The 22,094-nt window shown below is 41.6% G+C and overlaps 1 protein-coding gene across 1 annotated transcript; it reads left to right on the forward strand.

The window, feature by feature from the left end:
- The first annotated feature begins 10,666 nt into the window (after positions 1-10,666).
- On the forward strand, positions 10,667-21,709 carry pcdh8 (protocadherin 8). Its single transcript, XM_070915010.1, has 5 exons — positions 10,667-10,771; positions 18,325-20,619; positions 20,751-20,821; positions 21,081-21,214; positions 21,360-21,709. The coding sequence occupies exons 1-5, from the start codon at positions 10,667-10,669 to the stop codon at positions 21,707-21,709; spliced, it is 2,955 nt and encodes a 984-aa protein (XP_070771111.1).
- Positions 21,710-22,094: the final 385 nt, after the last annotated feature.

The raw sequence follows: 22,094 nt of genomic DNA on the forward strand, positions 1-22,094 counted from the left end.
GAGAGTGTTGTTTATCTTTTCATATTACTCTCTGCAAGAAAGAGAGTAAGTGCATTTCTCAAAATGTCAAACAATGACTTTAACATAAAGTAGTCAAAACATTTCACAATAAAAGCTGTGAATGTATATGTGAACAAAGAGTATTGTTGTCTTTGTTAAACTGTTGTTTATAGAGTTCTGGCTGAAAGGATTTCTTTCGCCTCTGAGATAACATGTTAATGGGGTCACAGTCCCCTCCTATTTAGCTGTGTCCTTTGTCTTCCATTGGTATCTACATATGTTGACCTGGTCCGCATTATTGCCCCATTGTATTGCCATGAGTGATATACTTCACAGGGGTTTAACCTTCTCATGAAAGTGTGTCTAAACATGCTATGCAGTTAGATTATTTTCAACACAAGTCTTTGAAGTAAATTTTACTCACCAAGGGGATAGATCAGGACATTAAAAAGCTGTGGTATATAGGGAAAAAAGATTGGCTGAGTTTTGTAGACCAGATATGAGAGGCACTATGGATCATCTTAGCTTATTATGGGGCTGTTGAAATGCATTCTTCAAAACATGCTTTTAAATACAGGCAGCGAAATCTCAGATGGCCGCAGATCCCATAGGCAACATCAGATCTTTTTGTTCTGAAGATGCTCTCCGCTGATTAATTCAAACATCAAAATAAAACTCTGGTGTTTTCATATGCGAGAGTAAAGCCTCCGAGGTCACATGGGGGTTTCAAACCCCAGCGGAAGTCTTAAACTCAAAAAGAAGCCAATGTTATGTTTTATTGATTCTTCTCCTGGAGTTTGGAGACAATCAGGCGGGTGTATATTTCATTTCTCTCTTTATGTTTGGACTGAGAGCTGTATCCCAGTGTTCAAGGTGTCTCTCCAGACATGTCCCATAGCAGACATAAACAAAGTTATTAGATGAGCAAGACAAGAGTCAGAGGGAAATTCAATGCTGGGAGCTTTGGAGGAGCCCTCTGACAGTACGTTGGCAATTCAGACTGTCATGCTTCATTGTTCTTTGGGCAAGATGGGTGTTGTTTGACTTTGAATGTTGCCACAGAGATTATAGACTCACCGGTGTTGAGTCTCGTTTTGCAATATTGTGCATATAAATGAAAATTTATGTTTTGGAATGAGGTGGTACACAATGGGTTTGGCATACTGAAGGCAGATCAACTTAAATATGTACAGTAAGTGCAACGCATTGTAGAAATGTAGGTCATCTTTCTCAGGCAGTGAGATATTCTCTCTTTGTGAGTATATTTTAAGAGGAGGCGGTGTTATATGTGTGTGTGCACATATGGGGGGTTGGGGGTCATATCTGTAATGCAGCGAGACCACCATGTTTCATACAATGCAGATGAAGGAGGCAGCTTCAACATTTAGTGTTTTCTTGCCACAAGCGTTAATATGGCTGTTTCTCCTTGTGCTGTTTTGCTGCGAGCAACATGGTGTTTGAGGCATGTGCTTCACAGGACTGAGTGAGGTATAATTATGTAAATTGCATTCAAAGGAATCAGCAATAGCTCATGTGGAATGGATGTGTCAACAAGGTGTCCACATTCACTGTGAGAATTTGCTAATTAAACATGACACCGTTTCTCTCTCAACACATGGGCACAGTGAGACACTGTGGGATTTAAAAATAATACTCTGGTATATATTGTATTGCTGGCTGAAATATAATCTCCTTGGAAAAATAGGCTTTCATTTTGCCACTGGAAGTGTAAAAAATATGCCCCCAAGTTCACTACAGGACCATTAAACTTTATACATGTTGCTGACGTGTGTAATGAAAGTACCTAAACTTCAAACAGCCTGTCACAGCAGCCTCTCTGATGCCCTACTACACAAAAAGGAATGATTTATTACACTGGTTTTTTGTCTAGCCCACTAATTGCTTGAATTGACAGCAAACATAGATAAACTACTGTGCCTGAATTTCTGAAAAGCAGTGTACCTGAAAAGCAAAGATTAATTCAGTCCATCAGGAAACATAAACACATTTTCCCCCGTTTATTGTGTGATATCTGTCCCTCGTTAAAACAGTCTGCGCAGACTGTTCCTTATCTACTGTGAACTTAGCAACACGGAGAACAAGACGGAGGGGAATAGCTGAGCTACGATCTCCTCACCTTTGGTTGTACTCAAGGCACGAGATGTTGGCGAAGCACTGACACAATTAATGAAGGAGAGACAAAGTGCTTAGAGAGCTCCTGAATGACACAAGAAGTGGAAAAAAAATGAGTTTTGAAGTTTTTCTTTTACTCCCTCCCCCCCTCTTGCGTTTGCCCAAGATGAATTGGCTTTTCAGATTTAAGAAAGTACATGGCTGAAATACAAAGAGAGGCTCATCTATCAGCCCCTGAATAGTGAGAGAAAATCCTATGGCTGTGTGGAGGGAGGGGGGCTGGGGAGGGGTGTGTTGTTGGTCTCTGATTAGACCTTGGGCCAGTTCTACTCAGGGGCTTGCAGCACAAACATCAATCCTCTCCTCTTCCACTTCAAATCCTTTGAACCACTTGAGACAATTTCTTCACTATAAGCAACCCTTTTCAAAGATTTGCTTTATCAAATGTGCCAGCATATGTGTCAATGAACACTTATTGCAGCTTGGTTGTTTATTATGTAAAGTTCTAACTTGACTAAGGCAAGCTCTGGGCATCAGTAATGGGAGTTAAAAAACAACATCCAGCCCTCCATCATTCTAACGGCAGTGTGTGAGTGAGTGAAGCTGCAGATGAGGCAGTAGGAAGAAAAAGAGGAGCAGTAGACATGGCTCCACAGCAGGGCTATGTCAGTCAAAACACAGAATGGAGAAAAAACTTTAAAATTTAAAACGCTTGCCGTCCTCATAACACACACACAAAAATAGCAATTACACACAGAGCGGCATTATAGAAAGCTTTTATAATGTTTCCAGGGCGTCAAGATCTTAATTTTTGATGCCGCTTTATGTGCATCCAGAGTATAAATTGGCCTCCCCAGTTTTCTGAAGTGATAAGAGGTAAACACCAAAAACCAATAACTGTCAGCTGAACATTAAATCAAACTGACATGTCTCTTAAAAGGTGGAGCCATGAAAAATTAACTGGGGGATTTTTTGAGAAGACTTAAAATGTGGAGTTTTTTCTTTTCATCTATCTCAGCTGGTGTGATCTACATTTTTTCACACTGTGGCTGGCTTCAGTCTGAGCTCGAACACAAACAATTTGGATGACAAAGCTTCATTCAATAGCAGCGCAGACAAAAGTGAATAAAAAAAAAACTCTTTATCTCAGACAAGATATTAAGGTCAACTCTTTTAATTTACTATGTGACAGCTGAATATCACCTCATGTCTCATTCTCATGTTCCACAGAGGAAAGTCAAAGGAGGTTAACTTGACACGGATATACAGACTCAGGTCGAAACAGTCACCTTGACTTCCTGTTATACAGCTCTTGAACATCCTGTCTCTGCACAGCTGATTCTGTGACCCGTGAGTGGAGACTTTAAAGATTTTATGGGCTCAGCCAGTCTCAGCTGTGTCCTGGGTTCAGGAAAACTGTGAGAGAATCAAGTCAAACCCCCGACAGAGTGCGAGTGACATTAAATCCCTAATAGTTATTGGTAAGATATTAAGGGATTACAGCACCATGGGATACTGAGACCGAATGGAAAACTATCTGTCAAATATCCTCTCTCAGATTACCACGTTACATGCTGATGTGTCTAACAGCCATTCTGTATGTACCGTAAATCTCATCAAAATGCGTATATGGCAGTTCTGGAAATGCAGACTAAATTTAGAGATGGGAGAACTTCATTGCCCTGACACATGTAGGTCTTGAGTCACTTGGCTCACGGTTTCCAGAGAGCAATCACTCAAAGATTGAGCAAAGGTACGGCAAACTTAAACATGTCAGCCAATTTCAGATGTGTGAAGCAACAGAGTGCTCCAGCAGCGCTAGCGGCTCATGGCCTTGGGCCTCGGGCTGTCTGAATCTGAAATTCACAGTTCAGAGCACACCCGGAGATGGAGCCGTAGAAATCCTTGATGCCCTGCACAATGAGGCCATTTCATAGCAGATCACGGTAGTCTCTTGCTGGTGTTGAAGGGAGAGGAAAAGCATTTTGACAGGCCAATGAAGAATTTATTTGAAATGTCTTGTGGTGTTGAGAAGATTTGGGTGCTCTTCAAAAAAAGTGACAAGGGAAAACATCGGAGGGCACACAGATATGAATTTATACAGCCGTTCCTCCAGCCTGGTTAGAGTGCTTTATCAACACCTTCACCAACTAGTACTGAAGATGATCAGTGCTTTATCCACAAAATCTTGGGCTATTTTTTGTGTGTCTGAATTGTCACTTTGATTCAACACATCACTTTTGACAGTGTGTCCACATAGCCTAAGCAAACCACACAGATTACATGGTATCTAGCTGTGCACAGCAGTTTGTAGGAAACATGCAACCAAGAGAGAGAGACGCTGAACATGAGGGAGCATCAGAGAAAGTGATTTAGGCTGACAAGAGAGTTCTCTGCTTGATTTTTTTGGTGACAGGCTTTGACAGTGCTCAGAGTGTACAGGTAGGAAACAACAGTGGAGATATTTGCTTTGAGTATTTGTACAAAGTATACTTGTCGCCAAACCTAAACTGAAAGGGTTGTGTGGCTCTTTAAAGAGTTGGTTCACCCAAATTATGAAACAAAAAAACACATTCTCTTTAAAGGATACGGCTGACAATATTTAATTATTGTCTACAAATCCAATGAAAAGGCCTTAACCAACAGTGTGTCTCTCAACTGTGTCTGCAGCTCTCGCCCCCCCCCCCCCTTTTGTTCCTTTTGTTCCTACTGAAGACAAAAATCTTTATAAACAGGTCAACATAATAGGCCAAATAATTTCCTAAAACAGCTAGGCACTTTTTTAGCAATCCACAATAAAAAGAGCTATGTCAGGCATTTGACTACATGGTCAATACTTCATTGTTGGTTTTGGTCTTTTTAAGGAATTTGTTGACAATAAGAAAAATATATATTATCACCAGACTTTAATCTCCAGTCATTCTAGCCATGCAGACAGTTTTGGCTTTATTTACCAAGGTTTTGAAACATCCATCCCTGAAATGTCTGCCTCCACGTTAATGCAATGGAGATCAATGGATTTTCATTTGTGGTGCTCACAGCATTGAAAAATGACATCTAAAAAAATTCAATAGAAACAGTTCTTTCCAGACAGTGCCTATGTTACTCTGGATAATCCATACACATGTCTAGGGGCTCAGTAGAATACCACCATTGGCACATGAGAATTATTATTTTTTTTTAACTTGAGTACCAACCCAAGATCTACAGGGTCGGTAAGTGGCTCAGTAATACTGGGGCGTAAGTTGTAAAAGGCAAGGCGAGGATGAAGCAGACCTCTTTTCATGCAATTCAAGCAATTTGAGATGGACATTCACTGTGTGAGGGGAAGTGCTTTGCAGGATGTCACATACAGTAAATCCGAAATGCAAAGTTTGAGTAGTGAAGTAAAATATTTGTTCCATAAGAAAGCTGGTTTCACACAATGCACCAAGTACATAATGAAGGTAGAGATGAGGTAAATCTTTGTTTAATGAGCCCTGTGTTGCCTTCCACACTGATAATAACTATTTGACTGTGAGGAACATAGCAACACTTTAAAAGTGAAAAAGCTGAACAGGTTTGTAACTCAGTCATGGGGAATTTTGTGGAGGTATGTCCTGAAATGTTTGTTAATATGTTGCAAATGTAATGCATGGGTTGGCTGATTGTTTAATCTCTTGTGTAGTGATTTGTGAAGACCGGAGCTGTGCCTCGAGGACACGCAGACCTGTGGCTGCCTGGGCTGGGTGAATATCTGTGAAACAGACAGTATGTACAAGCCAGAGGGCATGTGAAATAATTTACTTTTATGCTGTACTCCTGTCTAACTGTCACTGTCTTTTATTTCCAGTCAAACGCAGATTATTATCTGCGAGATTGTTTTTTAGCACTGTGGGTTTTTAATATTTTAAGACCGGTTCTTCTCTTGATTTTCCTGGTGGCAGACTGCGGGTGCACTGGGGACAGTTTCCATTTAGGTGTGGTGCATGGCATTTACTGAGGAGAGGTGTGCGGTGGTAAATTTGGGTCACATAGGATGAGTGTTTTTATCCATAGTGGTAAACCTCCTGTCAGTGTCTGTCTTCTCTTTTTTGCCCCTTTTCCTGCAGAACCTGCAGATTTATCCTTTTCATCTAATCAATAAAACAGCTTGTAACAGTGCCTCATTTGGCCATTTGATTGCTGTATTCATTTATTAATGAATGTAGTAGATTAGGGGGTATTAAGTCCTGGCTACTGATGTTACATCACTGCTCCTCTACCTCGGTTGACTCAATTATTTTTAACTAATTGTTCCTCATGAGGGGTTAAGTCTAACATTTTGTAGCAGCAGCCTTGTGTACTGGCATATGTCCCTGGTTTGGTCCTCAGCCTTCTCTCCACTCCTACTCACACACACACACACACACACACACACACACACACACACACACACAAAGGTTAATTAGGCACAGGTGTGCTTTGTTGACCTGCTGGATTGCTCGTGGCTCTTTGCGATGCTCACTGTGTCACCTGCTGGCCATACAGCTTTAAACAGAGACACAGGCTCCCAGCAAAGATTGAGGCAACCAATGAAATCCCTCACTGCAAACATCAGATTCTCTCTAGAAATGCAAACCAAGGCTTCCACCACCGCACCAGAGAATTAATAGTGCTCTAAAACATATGATATACTTTTATTCTTTCACACACAGTGTCGTACACCCATCTCTCGAGCTATGGCCGGGGTCACTGGAGTAAAATCCACGCTGTATCTGTTGCAGCGAAACTAGAATAAATTTTAAATTCTATCATGCATTCCATTTGTATTCTAAAACACTGGATTATTGAAACAGAATTTGAATGCATTATGTATGGAAGTCGATAGCCTCTCTCATCTGCGCTTTGTATGTCTGTGCATTTGATTGTCATGTCATGGCCATTCAACCTACTGGGCACCATTGCTCTGTTAACATGAGGGGTACAAAGAGGGAATTGACAAGTCACACTGAGTAGTGCACTGAAAGCTCCAGACTGTAGAGAAGACAGTTTAAATATTAAAGTAGACTCAAAACATAAAACAGATCCCCCCCTGTTCGCTGTCTCTGTGTGTTGTTGAATATATTCATATTGGCTGGCTGACTGTGCTGATAGCAGATGCATTAAAAATCTGAAGTTTATAAATGATAGATTGAAGAGCACGGAACTGTTCAGATTTCCCTTTTCTAAGGTGAGCAGAATGGCCTTGTGCGCTGATTATTGTTCTCTCCCTTGAACTAATATCTTCAGGGCTCAGCTTATGGCCAAGGACAAAACATTCTGGGATGGTCTATTCTTCGGCTTGAATTAAATATTTATTCTGTTTTGTGCGGAGGGTCATTTCAATTTTGCTCCTGCAGGCTCCTCTAGTCGTTCTATTACATAACTCACAATGGAAACGCTAACAATAGTTCATTTCCTGCTCCTGAAGCACCAAAATGTACTCCGCCGCTACCTGGGCTTCAACATGAAAGTTGATCTCATTCTTGCAGACTGACTGGCCCCTGCTCTTTGTCCATACCCTCTCTACTTCACTCCACACTGTAGCAACCTATAACTCATACCCCAAAGGAACACAGGAGCATATGGCAAAGAAATTGACTGTGTGGAGGAAAAACAGTGTGATGCTGTTGAAATGCATTGCACATTTCTGTTGCCCTTATGCAGCGTTGGTTTGCAAATGTAAACATGTCCCATGTTTAAAATAGGTTTCAGAAAACTAATCATGAATGCACCTACATTTCCAGATTTGTTAAACAGTGTGTTTTTGGCTCAAGATTCACCATACTAATTAGCCCCTAGGAGATCCATCTAACAGTTTGTGATTTTTCCCTGATTTTTAATCAGTCTAATTTCTCTCTCCAACACACAGGCACGTTCAGCGCCATACACACAAAGCCTCTGTTTGCATAATGTGCTCACTGTCTGCTCCTCTGAGACTAAGTACTGTTTGTGCATCCCTGCATCTATGTGTTTCTACTGCTGCATGTGTGTATGTGTGTGTGTGTGTGTGTGAGTGTGTGTGTGTGTGTGCAAGCATGAGATTGTTCAAGTTCATTTGTATGTGTTTTGGGAAAGAGGGCTCAACCCCCTCCTCCCCAACCCCCACTCCTTTTAGTTTGCTGCCCTGGTTGTGGCTCGACCATGATTGCTCTGACAATTCAACGGAAAAAAAAACACCTTCTGCCAGACTGTTTTCCCTGTTCTGTTATGGAAATGAGATTTTCCATCTCACTTCATCTTCAGTACTTAAATACCTCTTTGCTGAGAATAGGACTGTCTAGCCTGTTCACACATTTCCTCCCATATAAGTGCTCTGTTGTTCTGCAAGGCTTAGTTGAATTTTAGCTTCTGTGCCTCCACAAAGAAATTAGATTTTCTACAAATTGTGTGAAATGTGAACTGTCCTATTATGCGTACGTTTATTGCTCTCTAAATCACAGTTAGTGTTATGTTGTCTTGATGGCAGGCTGCTGAATCTCCTGTTTGTAATATTCCCAAAAGTCGTGTCTTATTGTCGTCTTCATTCACTTTTCTACTCAGACATGCTACATTGTGAGTTGGATTGTGATTCATGGTAAATATCTTCAATCCCGAAAGCACATTATGTAATTGTAGCCTTCATAATGCCCTTTTATTTATAGTGCACTCTTCCAATTGCATTTTAAAGTGCTTTACCAGATAAATGAAAAAGACACAAGTGAACGTGAAAAAATGGGCAAAAACAAATGAATAAAGAGGTAAAAGCAATAATACAGAAAAAAAGTCTGACCAATCATTTCTTTGTGCCACAGTGATCATCAGTGGTTCGAACCCTCAGATGGTTAACACAGAGGACATCAGGTACATTGTCATAAATATGCAGGACCATCAGACAAGCAGCACCATGCACCAGCCTCCTAATCTAAAAGATTACAGCGGAGTGTTTGAGCTGAGGCATGTCAGTGGTGTTATCAAGTAGGTGCCTCCCTTTACTGATGGTTTGTTGAGTTTGGCTCACAGCAGAAGAAAAGCAAACAGTGCAATCCAGCATCCTGGAACCAAACACGACCACGTCCAAACCTCTGCCTAGCATATGTGTGTGTGTGTTTATCTGTGAAGGGTTAAAATTATGAATCCCTGTTAGGGTTCATCCTAAAGTCTTGTTACCAAGTTACCAACAAAGCTATTAATTGAGCTACCACAAGACATAAAAAGCACAAATGTGAAAAATGAAAATATAGTCATTAGCTGAAACAAAAGAAAGCCTAAAAGGTATGTTTAGCAATGTGTCCTGGTTTAATGAGGAAGGAGTGATAACATACTAGCCAATTTGTGCAAGCAGATGCCATTGACTCACAATATGAAATTAATTTAATACTAAAAATCAATTAAGATAATCTGCCCTTTAACAAACAAAGCAGACATGGGAAACATTGCTGCAGAGCTGGAGAGAGAATTTCTTAATCTCAGATAATTAATAACTAGGCCCCCATAAAACACTCATTTGGTTTTGCTCTGGAGAATGTGGAATCTCTTCAAATGTACACCAACACTATTCTTTATCAGGCCTTGTTCTGCAAAAGCACAGAGCCCAGATTAATTTTTACGAGAGCTTACAGTATTCTATTCATAGAGCCCTTTAGAAATAGCAAGCATTCATAATGGAGTTGGGATCTGATTAACCTCGTCGCTTGCCGGCACAATGGCAGGCTACCCTGAGACTCAGCCCCGTAATGGAGTCCGCTATCACCAAGCACACTCCAAACATTCTTCGCACCGCAGGACTCGACGACCAGATTGGAATCCCTTAACTCCCCTCTGCACTCGGCACACAGTAGGGAAACAAAACATCCTCTAAGCTGATGCCCCTCAACATTAATCTATCTCTCTGCTCCACTCATGCACTTGTGCACACACACACACACACACACACACGCACGCACACACACTATACACCGTAGGCATCCTCTTCAGTGCCTTTGTTGCAATTTTGCATTCCTAATTGTAAACTCTTTTGAGCAAAGGCAGAAAAATAAGGGAGTGTCATCTCTATTCAGCATATTTAACCATTTTCATTTTAAGAGGCTTTGATCTGTGAATATGTACCCTTAATATACAGTATACACAGAGTGTGTGTCCACCTACTGTTAAATATAATGCAATTAAGTGTTATAGCCCTGCAACAGGCTTTACACTATATTTGTGAAGCTTATAAAGTGTCATGTTTACTTATTTTGGGTCATATTTTGTGGTGTTATTGTATCTTATCTTGGGAATAAAACAAAATCTAATACAACATAATAGAGGACCATTAAGTGGGAATACTCCTGTGTTGCATTGGATTGGGTTATTTCATAAGGTTTTTAATAAATTGCCATGACTGTTTAATCCATACTTGCTTTTTTTGGCCTCTCATATTATACGTGTGATGATAAGCGTTTCATATGTGCATCTCCCACCTCAATGTTGCCATCTCCTGGCCTAACAGGATTAAGCAAGACGCTCACACAGGCCTCTCTGTCGTGGAGCAAATGGATAGCTTGTGCCAAATATGTCAGAGGGAGTGATTACACCCCTCAGTGGCCAGTTGGCCCAACAGTCCGCCCCCAGTGGCCAGCCCTGTGGGGGCTGTCAGGACCAGGCAGACTGGAGCTTGGTAAGGAGCCAGTCCCACGTTTAACAGCCAGCTCCTGCCCAGCCCAAGTGTCATCTGCACCTGCCAATGGGAAGCAGTTCTCACCCATCAGATAATGGCTGAGAGGAAATTGCTTCAAGGAGGCGACATTCTAGGATGGCAATATGGAGATGTGAAATGTATTCAAGGAAGAGGAGGAGAGAGGGACCTGGTCCTTGAAAAGGCACAAATTAGCAGTGACATACACACACACACACACACACACACACACAGGCACATATAAATATACTCATGCATACACATTTCTACATGTGCACACACACACACACAAGCGAGGAGGCTATACTTAATCTTCCCTGCTTTGAATAATATACCCGTCCAAGAGAGAATCAAATTTATTCACAGCCTGGACTACCAAGCAAATTCTTATTTACCTCACCTGATATAGTAACAGGCAACAGCCAACAAGCCACGGGAATATGGATTGCAAATGTGTAGATCATCGCTGCAGACGCACTGAAACAAGGAGATTTCCAGTAGCTGTAGTATCTACAATGACCAGTTCAGCGGTGACGTGGAAAATGAAAATCAAAGTGAAAGTTGGATAGGGATGTGTCAAGTCAAATATGCGCCTGCAATCATCACACGCAAAATATCACTTGGAGGTTAATGTGCAGGCCTGCTGATCTTTTGGGGCCCTCATCCATGTAGCTTAAGGCAGTGAAATTCAATATGAAGCATGAAATGTGAAGTAGTCATCATAATTGGATTGGAACCCATAGTGGATCCTTCACCAACAGAAAGTACAAAGCACACACCAAGACCACACTTCACACTAAGAGGAGGGGAGCTGATTTCAAGTAGAATCCAATTGTTTGGTGCTCTACTTTGAGGTTGCTAATCTCTGCTCTAATTAGCCTGCTAGATCCTCCAAGTCAAGACTTTGTGTTCCCTCAAACAGGTGGTTCAAATATTGATGTATCCTTTATTAGTGGGAGAGTTGCTGAACTGTGTCTGTGTGAAAAGTATTTGATGTAAAAGTGCACATGCATTCAGGGTGTGTCATTGCTTGCAAGTCATCTGATGTTAACATGGCAAAGTTTCAACCTGTAGATGGCACTCTCATCCCTGGTTTTAATCCAAGCCTTTAGGGTTGACTCCCCATTTTGAAATGACTGGCCTCAATTCTGAAACCTGTTTTGCTTTGTTTGTCATTATGATTCTTTAGCAGGTATTTTGTTAACGGTGGTGCGGCAGGATTTTGTGTTTTTCACTCAGCGCTTAAATTATAATGACAAATGTGTGCAGCGGTGGCATACCTGTTTGTACATATGGTCAAAGCTTATTCAAAAATGCTTCTGCATAATGAAGTGCAGCTAGCAACTGTTGTTCCAATCGTTCTCAGGCAGCAAGCATTAGTTACACAGTGGGGAATGGTTGGAGTTGAGTGGGGGTAGAGGAACCTCAGCCAAACATGGTTTGTCTCTGAATACTAATGCCTCTTTTGATCTGCTTCGGCTTTTAGGAGATTTAAACAACAAAATCTGTCTCTCCAAATTTCTTAATAGACTCAGCCTTTTGTGGCCAACATGAAAAAATCCTAGAAACATGTTTACACGGCATCCATATTAATGTTCTGGATTTGTTTAAAACATGTAGAGTCCACTGAGATCTTATTACAGGAAGCCCTGTATTATTCATGCTTGGCCCTAATAGACTAATTAATTTATCATAAAATAGTAAGGCATTTTTATGATTTTCTTATGTTATGCATTTATTTCCATAATTGATCTTTGTTTTACAAATACATCTTTTTAAGTTGCCCCTCACATGTCCTAAATTCAGTATCTGTGCAAAAGAGATTTCATCCCTCCTGAAATGATCTGAAAGCATTAGTTACAGATCTAAAAAGGCAAAAAAAGAAAAACTAACAGGAAGAAAAAACAATTAGACCTAATAACATCAAGGCTACAAGTACCTATGTGATTTATATGGTCCTAAAAGCTATTTAGGAGCATATTGTGACAGAATGCTAAGTGTGATTAGGGACAGTATGTTAAACATTTGGCCAGTTGTAATCAGTTGGAGAGCTGTGAGGATGAGCTGTGGTTGGGGGGTTATCTGTGCCTGTAACGCCGCAGGAGGTGCCAAAAGCAACAGAGACCAATAGCCAGTCTGAGTATTTGGCACCTCCACAGCTGCTGCTCACATGCTTCCACCCTCTCGTCTCACCAAGGGCCAATACCAAGCACAGGATAATCTTGTTTTATCTGCCTTTCAGACAGCCCAAATGGCCGCGATTAAACCCTCCACATGACCCTCACGGCCAGAGCAGTGACATGTATACCCCCAGTTTATTAGAGCACCTAAGGTTAAAGTGAGATGAGGAAACTGATAAGGGCCCGGCCTGAAAATGGCTGGATGAGTTTCCAGCCTTAGCAAAAAGTCTGTGCCTATCTAAATTTAATAAACGCTGTGTCATGAATACAAGTCTATCTCTCCTCAAGGTTGTATTGTTATCAAAGGAATCCATTTAGGTATTTAGCAGCGGGGCGTGTAAGTTACTAAATGACCAGGTACCAGAATATTTACAGGTGTTTAAACGTACCATAGATCAGAATAGGTATGGTAGTATGGTTTTGTGTGTGTTTTCAATTAAAATGTGTGTATATATATATATATTTTTTTTTATTTAAACCCTTGGTGTTGGCAGAAGTAAGTTGTGGAACAGTTGATAGGATGATGAAATGATGATTTTCAGATTCCATCAGAGCGTGAATGTGTACATGCGACATCTGTGACAACATACAACATACTACATTCGCATGTCATAACTGTCATTTAAGTAGATGGAGTAACATGTAACACAGCAGTCTCTGTTGTTGTCACCAACTCGAGCCAGAACAGTTATGGAAATGTAGCTGATTAGTGTTTTTTATTCTGTGTCATGTATGTAGCTTGTTTGTGCTTTCATGCTCATTTTTTATGTTGTCATTTGTCTGTGTACACTGTATGAGGTTCTACCCTGTATCTGTGCCACTGAGACAAACCAAACTCATAAATAAAACTATTCCCAGTTCACCTGTTGATCACTGTGACTGCATATTTTGGTGTTGTTACAAAAGCCCCACAGGGTAACTGTACAAAATTAGACTGTAAAATATACCAAATAGAAAACAATATAACATATAAAAATAGCAATTTTATAAAATCATTTTCTACATTTTACCATATCTAGTATCTATCTAAGTATTTTACTGAGAATTGGGAACCTGAAAACTATAGAAAAAATAAAAACCTGGCTGACAATTTTCTAGCAGTGGGTGACATGGTGGCTGTTATCCAAAAGGTGGGCCTTTGAGACATTTGTTCCCAGTGGCATATGCCAGGATTACTGCTCCCAGTGTCACCAAATGTTTTCCCTGCCTTCCTACCTGGTGGCGTGTGAGATGCAGACGACGCAATCTTCAAATGGCCTTCAACTGATGTCAGAGGCTGGCTGACATCAGACTGATTTCTGACCATCACTGTGATTACTGTGATGGCGACTGCCAAGGCAAGATTAACAATATTCTTACCATTAATTAAAATCACCTCAGTGAGAGAACAGATGGCCAAACCCATTAATCTGCTGTAATGCTCTTACTGTCACCACACACGTCTTAATCAAGCCGTGATCTGCGTTAATCACCTGACTTAAGTGACAAACAAGTATCACTCCTGTGTTAGCCAGGCTTTGTTTGTGGCCAGACCTCTGGTGACCTTGTAGTGATGTATTGATCAGGAAAATACTTTAGACATGAGTAGGTGGTGTTTTATATTGAGGCAGTTAGTTCAAACACAACATAGGATACATAAAGAAAATCATCAAGTCATCACTATCTGTACAGCTGCTTTTTTAATCATTATGTCTTTCATGTTAGACTGAAATATTTTCATCTACAGCTGCTTGTTACCTTGAACCCGTTGAAACACAAAGTGGTTGAGTGCGTGAGACATTTGATAAGATTAAAGTGTAATCCTCTTAGAGGCAAACAACTAATTTGGCTAATAATTCTGCATTTCCTTCTGACTCCTCATAGCCATAAAATCCTGGATTTCAACACCCAGCCAGCATGGGACTATTGTGCTGAAGGCTTTGTGTGTCTGGTAATGGCAGAAAAGTATCTTATGTTTGATCCCCTCCTGGCTCAGTGTTCATATGTTCAGCGTGATCTTGTTTTTGACAAAGGATGAAAATAGAGATTGAGAGCAAATAAAAATAACCAAGAAAGGAGTAGATTATGAGAGAGGCAACATTTCATATTTATACTTAACTCAACATCAGAATATTTCTCAGCATTGAGTACCACAAGTGATGATGCAACGCTATTGCACTTCCAAGATTAACGATTTAAACTAATTTAAGTTGATTTAATGATTTGTGGCATAATACTGGCTTCAGCAATTGGGTAAAAAACACTTGCCGGTTTGGTGCCTTGTGGATTTGAGAACAAACTCTTAACATCCACTTCTGCTGTAGTGTGATCCGACTGAAGCACGTTCCAAGTTCAATATGTAAATACTGCAGCTTTCAATAGCATGCATTCTAAATTGGCCTACTCTGCTAGAAAGTGTTTCAACAGTTTGTTTTTTGTTCACACTGCTGGGTATGCTTGCCAAGAATAGCAGGCAACATTATCTGAAAAAAAAAATCAGTTTTCAGATTTAGTATATGTGAAAATTGATTTTGACATGTGCTAAATATGGCCTGCCCTATCTGAACCTGAGCGGTGCTTTGCTATTGGACTTCTGTGCTAGTCATGGATTGGACATAACAAATACCATGTTCGATCATAGCATTCATAACTGTACCTTAGTACAATTTAGGCCAAAGATCGACATGATCAGCTCCGCTGCCGTATGTCTTGGACACCTGGACGCAGGCTATTGAAAAGCACTTGGTGGCCCCACAGAAGTTCTGGCAAACTGTCAGGAAGGGAAAGCAGGGCTCGGCTGAGGCTGTATTATATAACTATATATATATAACTGCTGACCATGACTGGGGATATTGTTGAGTGCTGGAAAAAGCACTTTGAGGATCTCCAGAACCCAACCAACAGGTCCTCTTTGGAGGAGGCCAAGTTTGAAAACTCAGAGGAAGCCTCACCCATATCCCTGACAGGTCTCTGAGGTAGCTAAGAAGATTTTAAATGGCAAGGCACCAGGTGTAGTTAAGATTGTTGGGCTGTCTTGGCTGACACTTTGACATATTGACCTCTTCAATGTTGCACAAAGGTTAGGGATAGTACCTGTGGAATGGCAGACTGGGATGGTGGTCCCCATTTAAAAAAAAAAAGGGGAAAAAGGAAAATGTTAGAATGCTCCATCGGGGTTGGGAGGGAGTCGCTTCTCGTGGCTTGGAAATCCATCGGGATCCCTCAGGAGGAGCTGGAAAACATGCGACATCTGATCCACCTTGCTTAGCCTGCTGCGACCACGACCTGACCCCAGATAAGCGGCAGAAAATGGATGGATGGATGGACATTTAGTATATAAGCAAAATGGGGCTTAAAACTCTTTGACAGCACAGAGCTCCTTGTCCTTATCACAAGCAGCGCTGCTCTCTATGTGACTGTTTATTGTGTGCTTTTTAACACCTTCCTGTATGTGCCCTCTTGGGGGCTCAGACAGATTTAACTGAAACTTTTGTGAGGTGTCAAGAGCCCTTTGAAGGGCCCTAGACACCTTTTAATCAGCAGAAGCTAATCACCCATATGGTTGACAATGGTCTGGTTGACTCATACTCTTTTGTTATCACTATGGGAGCTGTTGCTGGTGTGTGTGTGTTTGTTTGTGTGTGTCTTTGAGGTGGGAGGGGATTCATTCACTGTAGTTTATTCTCCTGACTTCTTTATTCTGACTTTCAAGGCTGTTGTTTTAGAACTATTGTTGAAAAGGGTAAATTAAGTGCATTTGAGTGTTTATTACAATACAAATGGTCTTGATTATGCAGTCATGTTTTCCTATAACACAGAGCTGCAATGATATTCTATGTGTAATTAACATTGTGGGTGTCCAAAACACAGCACTAATCAAATGACACTTGTCTGGCTTTGTGGGTTTTCTTTACCGCATTACATTGAAATTCCTCCTCCGCTATTTGAACAGATGAGATGGTGTGTACAGCTGCACAACAGAAAGAAAGATTTACTTAGTTATGCTGATCATTTATGGGCAATGTTTACATGGATAGATATGACTGAGAGAAGAAGGGAGTAGTAGAATACATATTTATGGATTCATAGTTTCGGTTTTATTAAGCCTAAATGTCAGGACAAAGATTTTGAGGAGACTTTGTGATTATAATAGTTGCATATGAATAACAATAAAAGTCTGGGATCCTCCATTATTAGATGTTTCGTCCAGTTTTCTTTGCAGTCATGGGAAGTAACTAAGTGCATTAATTAAGTACTGTACTGAACTATATTTTTAGGTACTTCTTTGCTTGAGTATTTCCATTTTATGCCATATTAGACATCCACTTCTTCCGTGGGAAATAATGTATTTTTAACTTCACTACATTTACTTATAGTTACTAGTTAACTAGTTAGTTAGATGATAAACCTACGTATGCACTGTATGCATAATATGATACATTGTTATAGATTAAACGAACCCAGCAAGAAAATAGTTAAAACCTAGCTACACTTTGACCAACTACAACATTAAAATGCTGCTTACTCATTAATGCATCATTAAAAACAATCCAATAATATAATATAAACTAGAACACTCTGAGAGCAGCCATTCTGCAATATTTTATTAGAATACTTAAGTACATTTTAATTTTAGTAATTTTGAATGCAGGACTTGTAACTAAGAATTTTTATTATTGATGCTTCAACTCAAAGAAAAGAATTTCAGAACTTCTTCCACTAATGTTTTATTCCGATGGTGCTCATGACAGTTTCTGATGTTGTGAGCCCTTGTTTACTTTTGCAGCAATTATCAGCAATTATAATTACACTGACATGTGGGTTTTTCCTCTTGCATTTTTATCTCTTTCCACCCCAGCTTCTGCATAATTTCCTGTAACTGACTGGCTAACACAACCAATCAGTGCTTCAGGCTCTCAACAGTTAGACTTCAACTTGCTCTGATGGCATGTAGTCCTATTAAATCCAGTCCTCTAAGTGATTCAGTTAGTTAATTAATTGTCATGTGCAGATTTATTTAAGTAACATTGTTATCAGCCTGATTAAAGCTCCACAATCAGTTTATCTAATAAACCATTTGCACCCAACAAAAGTGAACAGCAGTTTGCTGCAGAGCCAAATGTCTCCCTGTTGGTGCACTGGAAGGCCATTGGTCAATGGAGCAGGCTATTTGCATAGACCGGGGCTTATAGTCCCACAGCAAAGTCACAGTTTAACACAGTTGTGATTCGACCCGACATATCACAAGTGGAGGATTGTTTGCATCATTTATGACTTTTTTGAGCAGCATTTTGTAACCCCCTCAACATGGGATTTTGCAAGTTTGCAGGAGTTGGATTGTGCATGGTGCTTGCTTTATGTTTATACACGGTTCAGTGTACAACCACAAGGTATTTCACCTATGAAGAAGATGCGCCGGGGACGGAGATAGGGAATTTGTCTCAAGATTTAAAGATTGATCCAGCTGATGACCCTGACACGTCGTTCCGCTTCATGCAAGAAAACAACTCTTCTGTGATTCAAATGAGGGAGAATGACGGACTTCTGAGTGTTGCAGAAGTGATTGATCGAGAGCAGCTCTGCCCCAGGTCTCCGCGCTGCTTCATCACCTTCGACATTGTGGCCTTCTCCAGAGAAAAGTTCCAACTCATCCACGTGGAGATCGAGGTAAAAGACATCAACGACCACTCTCCCCACTTTCCCCGCAACGAGACGGAGCTGGAGATTGTGGAGAATGTTCCCCTGGACTCCAGATTCCCACTGCAGATTGCTCTCGACCAGGACGTGGGTGAAAACTACATTCAGAGCTACAACATCTCCCCCTCTAGTCACTTTGCCATTGAAGTGCGCGATCGGGAGGATGGAGTGAAGTTTGCTGAACTGGTGCTGGTGCGGGCGCTCGACAGGGAGGTGGAGGACTCCTACACAATCGAAGTCATTGCAACTGACGGAGGAGTGCTTGCAAAGTCCGGGTCGATGGTTGTAAAAATCAAAGTGCTGGACTTTAACGACAACAGCCCGACGTTTGAACACAGCTCGCTGAAGGTGGAGCTGAATGAAGACTCTCCGGTGGGTCACCGAGTTCTCAAAGTGCACGCTTTTGACCCCGACGACGGCGTTAACGGCGAGGTGATGTACGCGTTTGCTGACGGGTTATCGCCAGAGACTGGACGTCTTTTCCACATCGACCCTTATTCCGGGGACGTGACCTTGAAGGCGCTGGTTGATTTTGAGAAAAGGAGGTCATACGAGCTGAACATCAAAGCCTCAGATTCAGGCGCGAACTCCGTCCCATCCAGCTGCAAAGTTGTGATAGATATCGTGGACGTGAACGACAATGCACCTGAAATCAGCATCAAACCGATGACCTCCAGCAGTGACGGAGTCGCCTACATCACAGAAGCTGCAGCTGCGGAGAGCTTCGTCGCTCTGATCAGCACCTCGGACAGAGACTCTGGCTCCAACGGGTACGTGCGCATCAGCCTGCTCGGGCACGAGCATTTCACCCTCCAGCAGGCATATGGGGACTCTTTCATGATTATTACCAGCACTACTTTGGACAGAGAGAAGATCCCAGAGTATAACCTGACTGTGGTTGCAGAAGACCTGGGAAGCCCACCCTTCAAAACTGTCAGACAATACACCATCCGTGTAACAGATGAGAATGACAACCCCCCTCTCTTCAGTAAGTCACTTTATGAAGTTTCAGTCATGGAAAACAACATTCCAGGTTCATATGTAACCACTGTTGTTGCCCGAGATCCTGATGTGGGAAAGAATGCCAAAGTCTCTTACCAACTCATGGAGTCAGAGGTGCCAGGAGGATCTCCAGTGTCCACTTATGTGTCTGTGGATTCCCTCTCAGGGTCTTTGTATACTTTGAGGTCTTTTGATTATGAGACTCTTCAGCAGATTGAGCTGGTCATCCAAGCCGCAGACAGAGGTTCCCCCTCCCTTTCCAGCACATCAACAATCAGAATTAAAGTTGTGGACCAGAATGACAATTATCCATACTTCACCTTCCCTGTACTACTGAACGACTCTGCTGACATCCCTCTGCCTTTTAATGCACCTGCCGGCTATCTTGCCCTCCGTGTCTCAGCTGAAGATGAGGACGAGGGAGTGAATGGCAAGCTCTGCTACCAAATTGTACAAGGTGACCCAAAGCTTTTCACAATGAACAAAGACACAGGAGAGATTGCTTTAAAACAATGGCTGACAGCTGAAATTGGAGACGTGCTGGAAATGAAAATCGCCGTGAGTGACAATGGCAGGTCCCCGCTCTCCAGCAGCGCCACTATTAGGTTTGTCATCTCAGACACGGAGCCCTCTGAAGACCAAGTTGTCATTGTGTTGCGGTCAAGTGATGGAGAAGGCACCAGCTTGGACGGCTCGCTAATTGTCATTATTATGCTCGCTGGGGGTTGCGCATTGTTGCTGATTGCAATAGTGGTTGTTGTTGCCACATGCAAACTCAGCCGTGGGGGCAGAAACCGTGGACCCAAGAGAGACGTGTGCCACAGCCTGTTTGACGGCAGGCCCATGCCCATGCTGGGCTCAACAGAACCGAACATATACACCGGCCAGCGAGGCTTCTTCCACGAGAGGACCTCTTCCTCTCTGGATGATTCCTGCCTGTATGAGGAGAGGAGTAGGGACTCAGAGACAAAGGTGAGTCAACTACAAGAGCATTTTTTTCATCTTTTATTTTCATATGCATATGATGTTCCAGAGTGCTGCCTTGATCTTTGTGCCAGAAATGGAAACTAAGCTCTCTGCTGTCATTTTGTTTGTTCCCTTAGATGTTCCTGCCCTCCAAGCATTTCCAAGCAACATCTGTGTGGCAAGGTGACAAATACTGCTTGCAAGTGAGGTAAGACAACTAAATGTAATTTCTTTTCTCAGATAGTGTGTGCTTTATTCGCAGTCAAAATCTCACTGAACACAGAAAGGTACTTAGCATGCACCGTGCATGCATTTTGTTGCTTGTGGCATTCCTGTGGAATGAGGTTAGATGGGTAGGATAGAGACAGGCCTTGTATGTAAAAAAACAAAAAACAAAACACACATCAATAATCAAGCTAATGTGGTGCAGCGGTGGCTCATACTGTATCTGTTGATTTTATTCGCAGTGGCATCGGCAACACTGACCAACTGAGCGTGAAGGACAGTGGCAAAGGGGACAGCGACTTTAACGACAGTGACTCTGATATCAGCGGCGACGGAGGCAAGAAGAACTTCAGTACCTTCCAGCCAAGGCTAAAAAGTGAGTTTTCCACTCTTAAGTTTTGACATCACACACTACTGAATTAAACATAAATATTCACCAGAATGACACAAATGATAAATGGTGGTAACGTAATATCTGCATCCACAATTTCTCATCCTTATTTTTATCACTTTTATTTCAGGTTCATCCAGCACCACTAACAGCTTGTCTGGGGATTGCCAAAGCACCTACTGTGCAATTCCACCACAGAGCTTCAGAGCCCTCAGAGACAATGCATACACAATGGGCTTCTCCCCAGCTCCAGTCTTCAACAATCCTCATGGCTATCCCCACTTTTGGAAGGACTCTGGTTACGGCACAAATCGGCCAAAATCAAGGAGCAGCATGCAGAGCTTCTCCAGGACCGGGACCCTCCCATCTTACTTCCCCCAGCAACAGCGTGAGGCTGGTGTGGGAGGTGCTGAAATCCACCAGCAGAGTCCAAATATTGTAACCGTGGCTACAGCATTAGAGGTTGCAACTATCTTTTAAACACTGTGTTGTTAAGCTACCTGAGATGTATCTGGAAGATGTAAGAATTTGTAAAACTATGTGGTTGTACATATTTGTTTTAGTTGAAAGGAATTATTATAAGATATATAATGCTTATTTGTTTCACTGTCCTGTATTCTACGATGCACACTGGTTATTTCTTTTTCCAATAAAAGTGTGATTAAATAATGAAAAATGTCAAACAATTTCCTCAGACACCGTGTTATGACTAATACAGTGAGATCAGACAAAAACCAAATTCAATTGAGAAATGTTGCATTTTGAAGATTGAATATCATTCCCTTGCTTGTCGAAACTCAAGTCTGAATTTGTAAACATGTAGAACTCGTCCCCCAGTTTTGAATCTACATGATCAAGAATCCAG

This window comes from Enoplosus armatus, chromosome 11 (assembly GCF_043641665.1).
Source record: "Enoplosus armatus isolate fEnoArm2 chromosome 11, fEnoArm2.hap1, whole genome shotgun sequence".
Classification (NCBI taxonomy): Eukaryota; Metazoa; Chordata; class Actinopteri; order Centrarchiformes; family Enoplosidae; genus Enoplosus; species Enoplosus armatus.

Excerpts from the sequence above, each read along its gene's own strand:
- pcdh8 (XM_070915010.1), top strand. The coding sequence starts at position 10,667 with ATGTCAGAGGGAGTGATTACACCCCTCAGTGGCCAGTTGGCCCAACAG. Across the intron at positions 10,772-18,324 it reads ACCAGGCAGACTGGAGCTTG|TGTACAACCACAAGGTATTT; the intron begins GTAAGGAGCCAG and ends TACACGGTTCAG. Across the intron at positions 20,620-20,750 it reads GTAGGGACTCAGAGACAAAG|ATGTTCCTGCCCTCCAAGCA; the intron begins GTGAGTCAACTA and ends TTGTTCCCTTAG.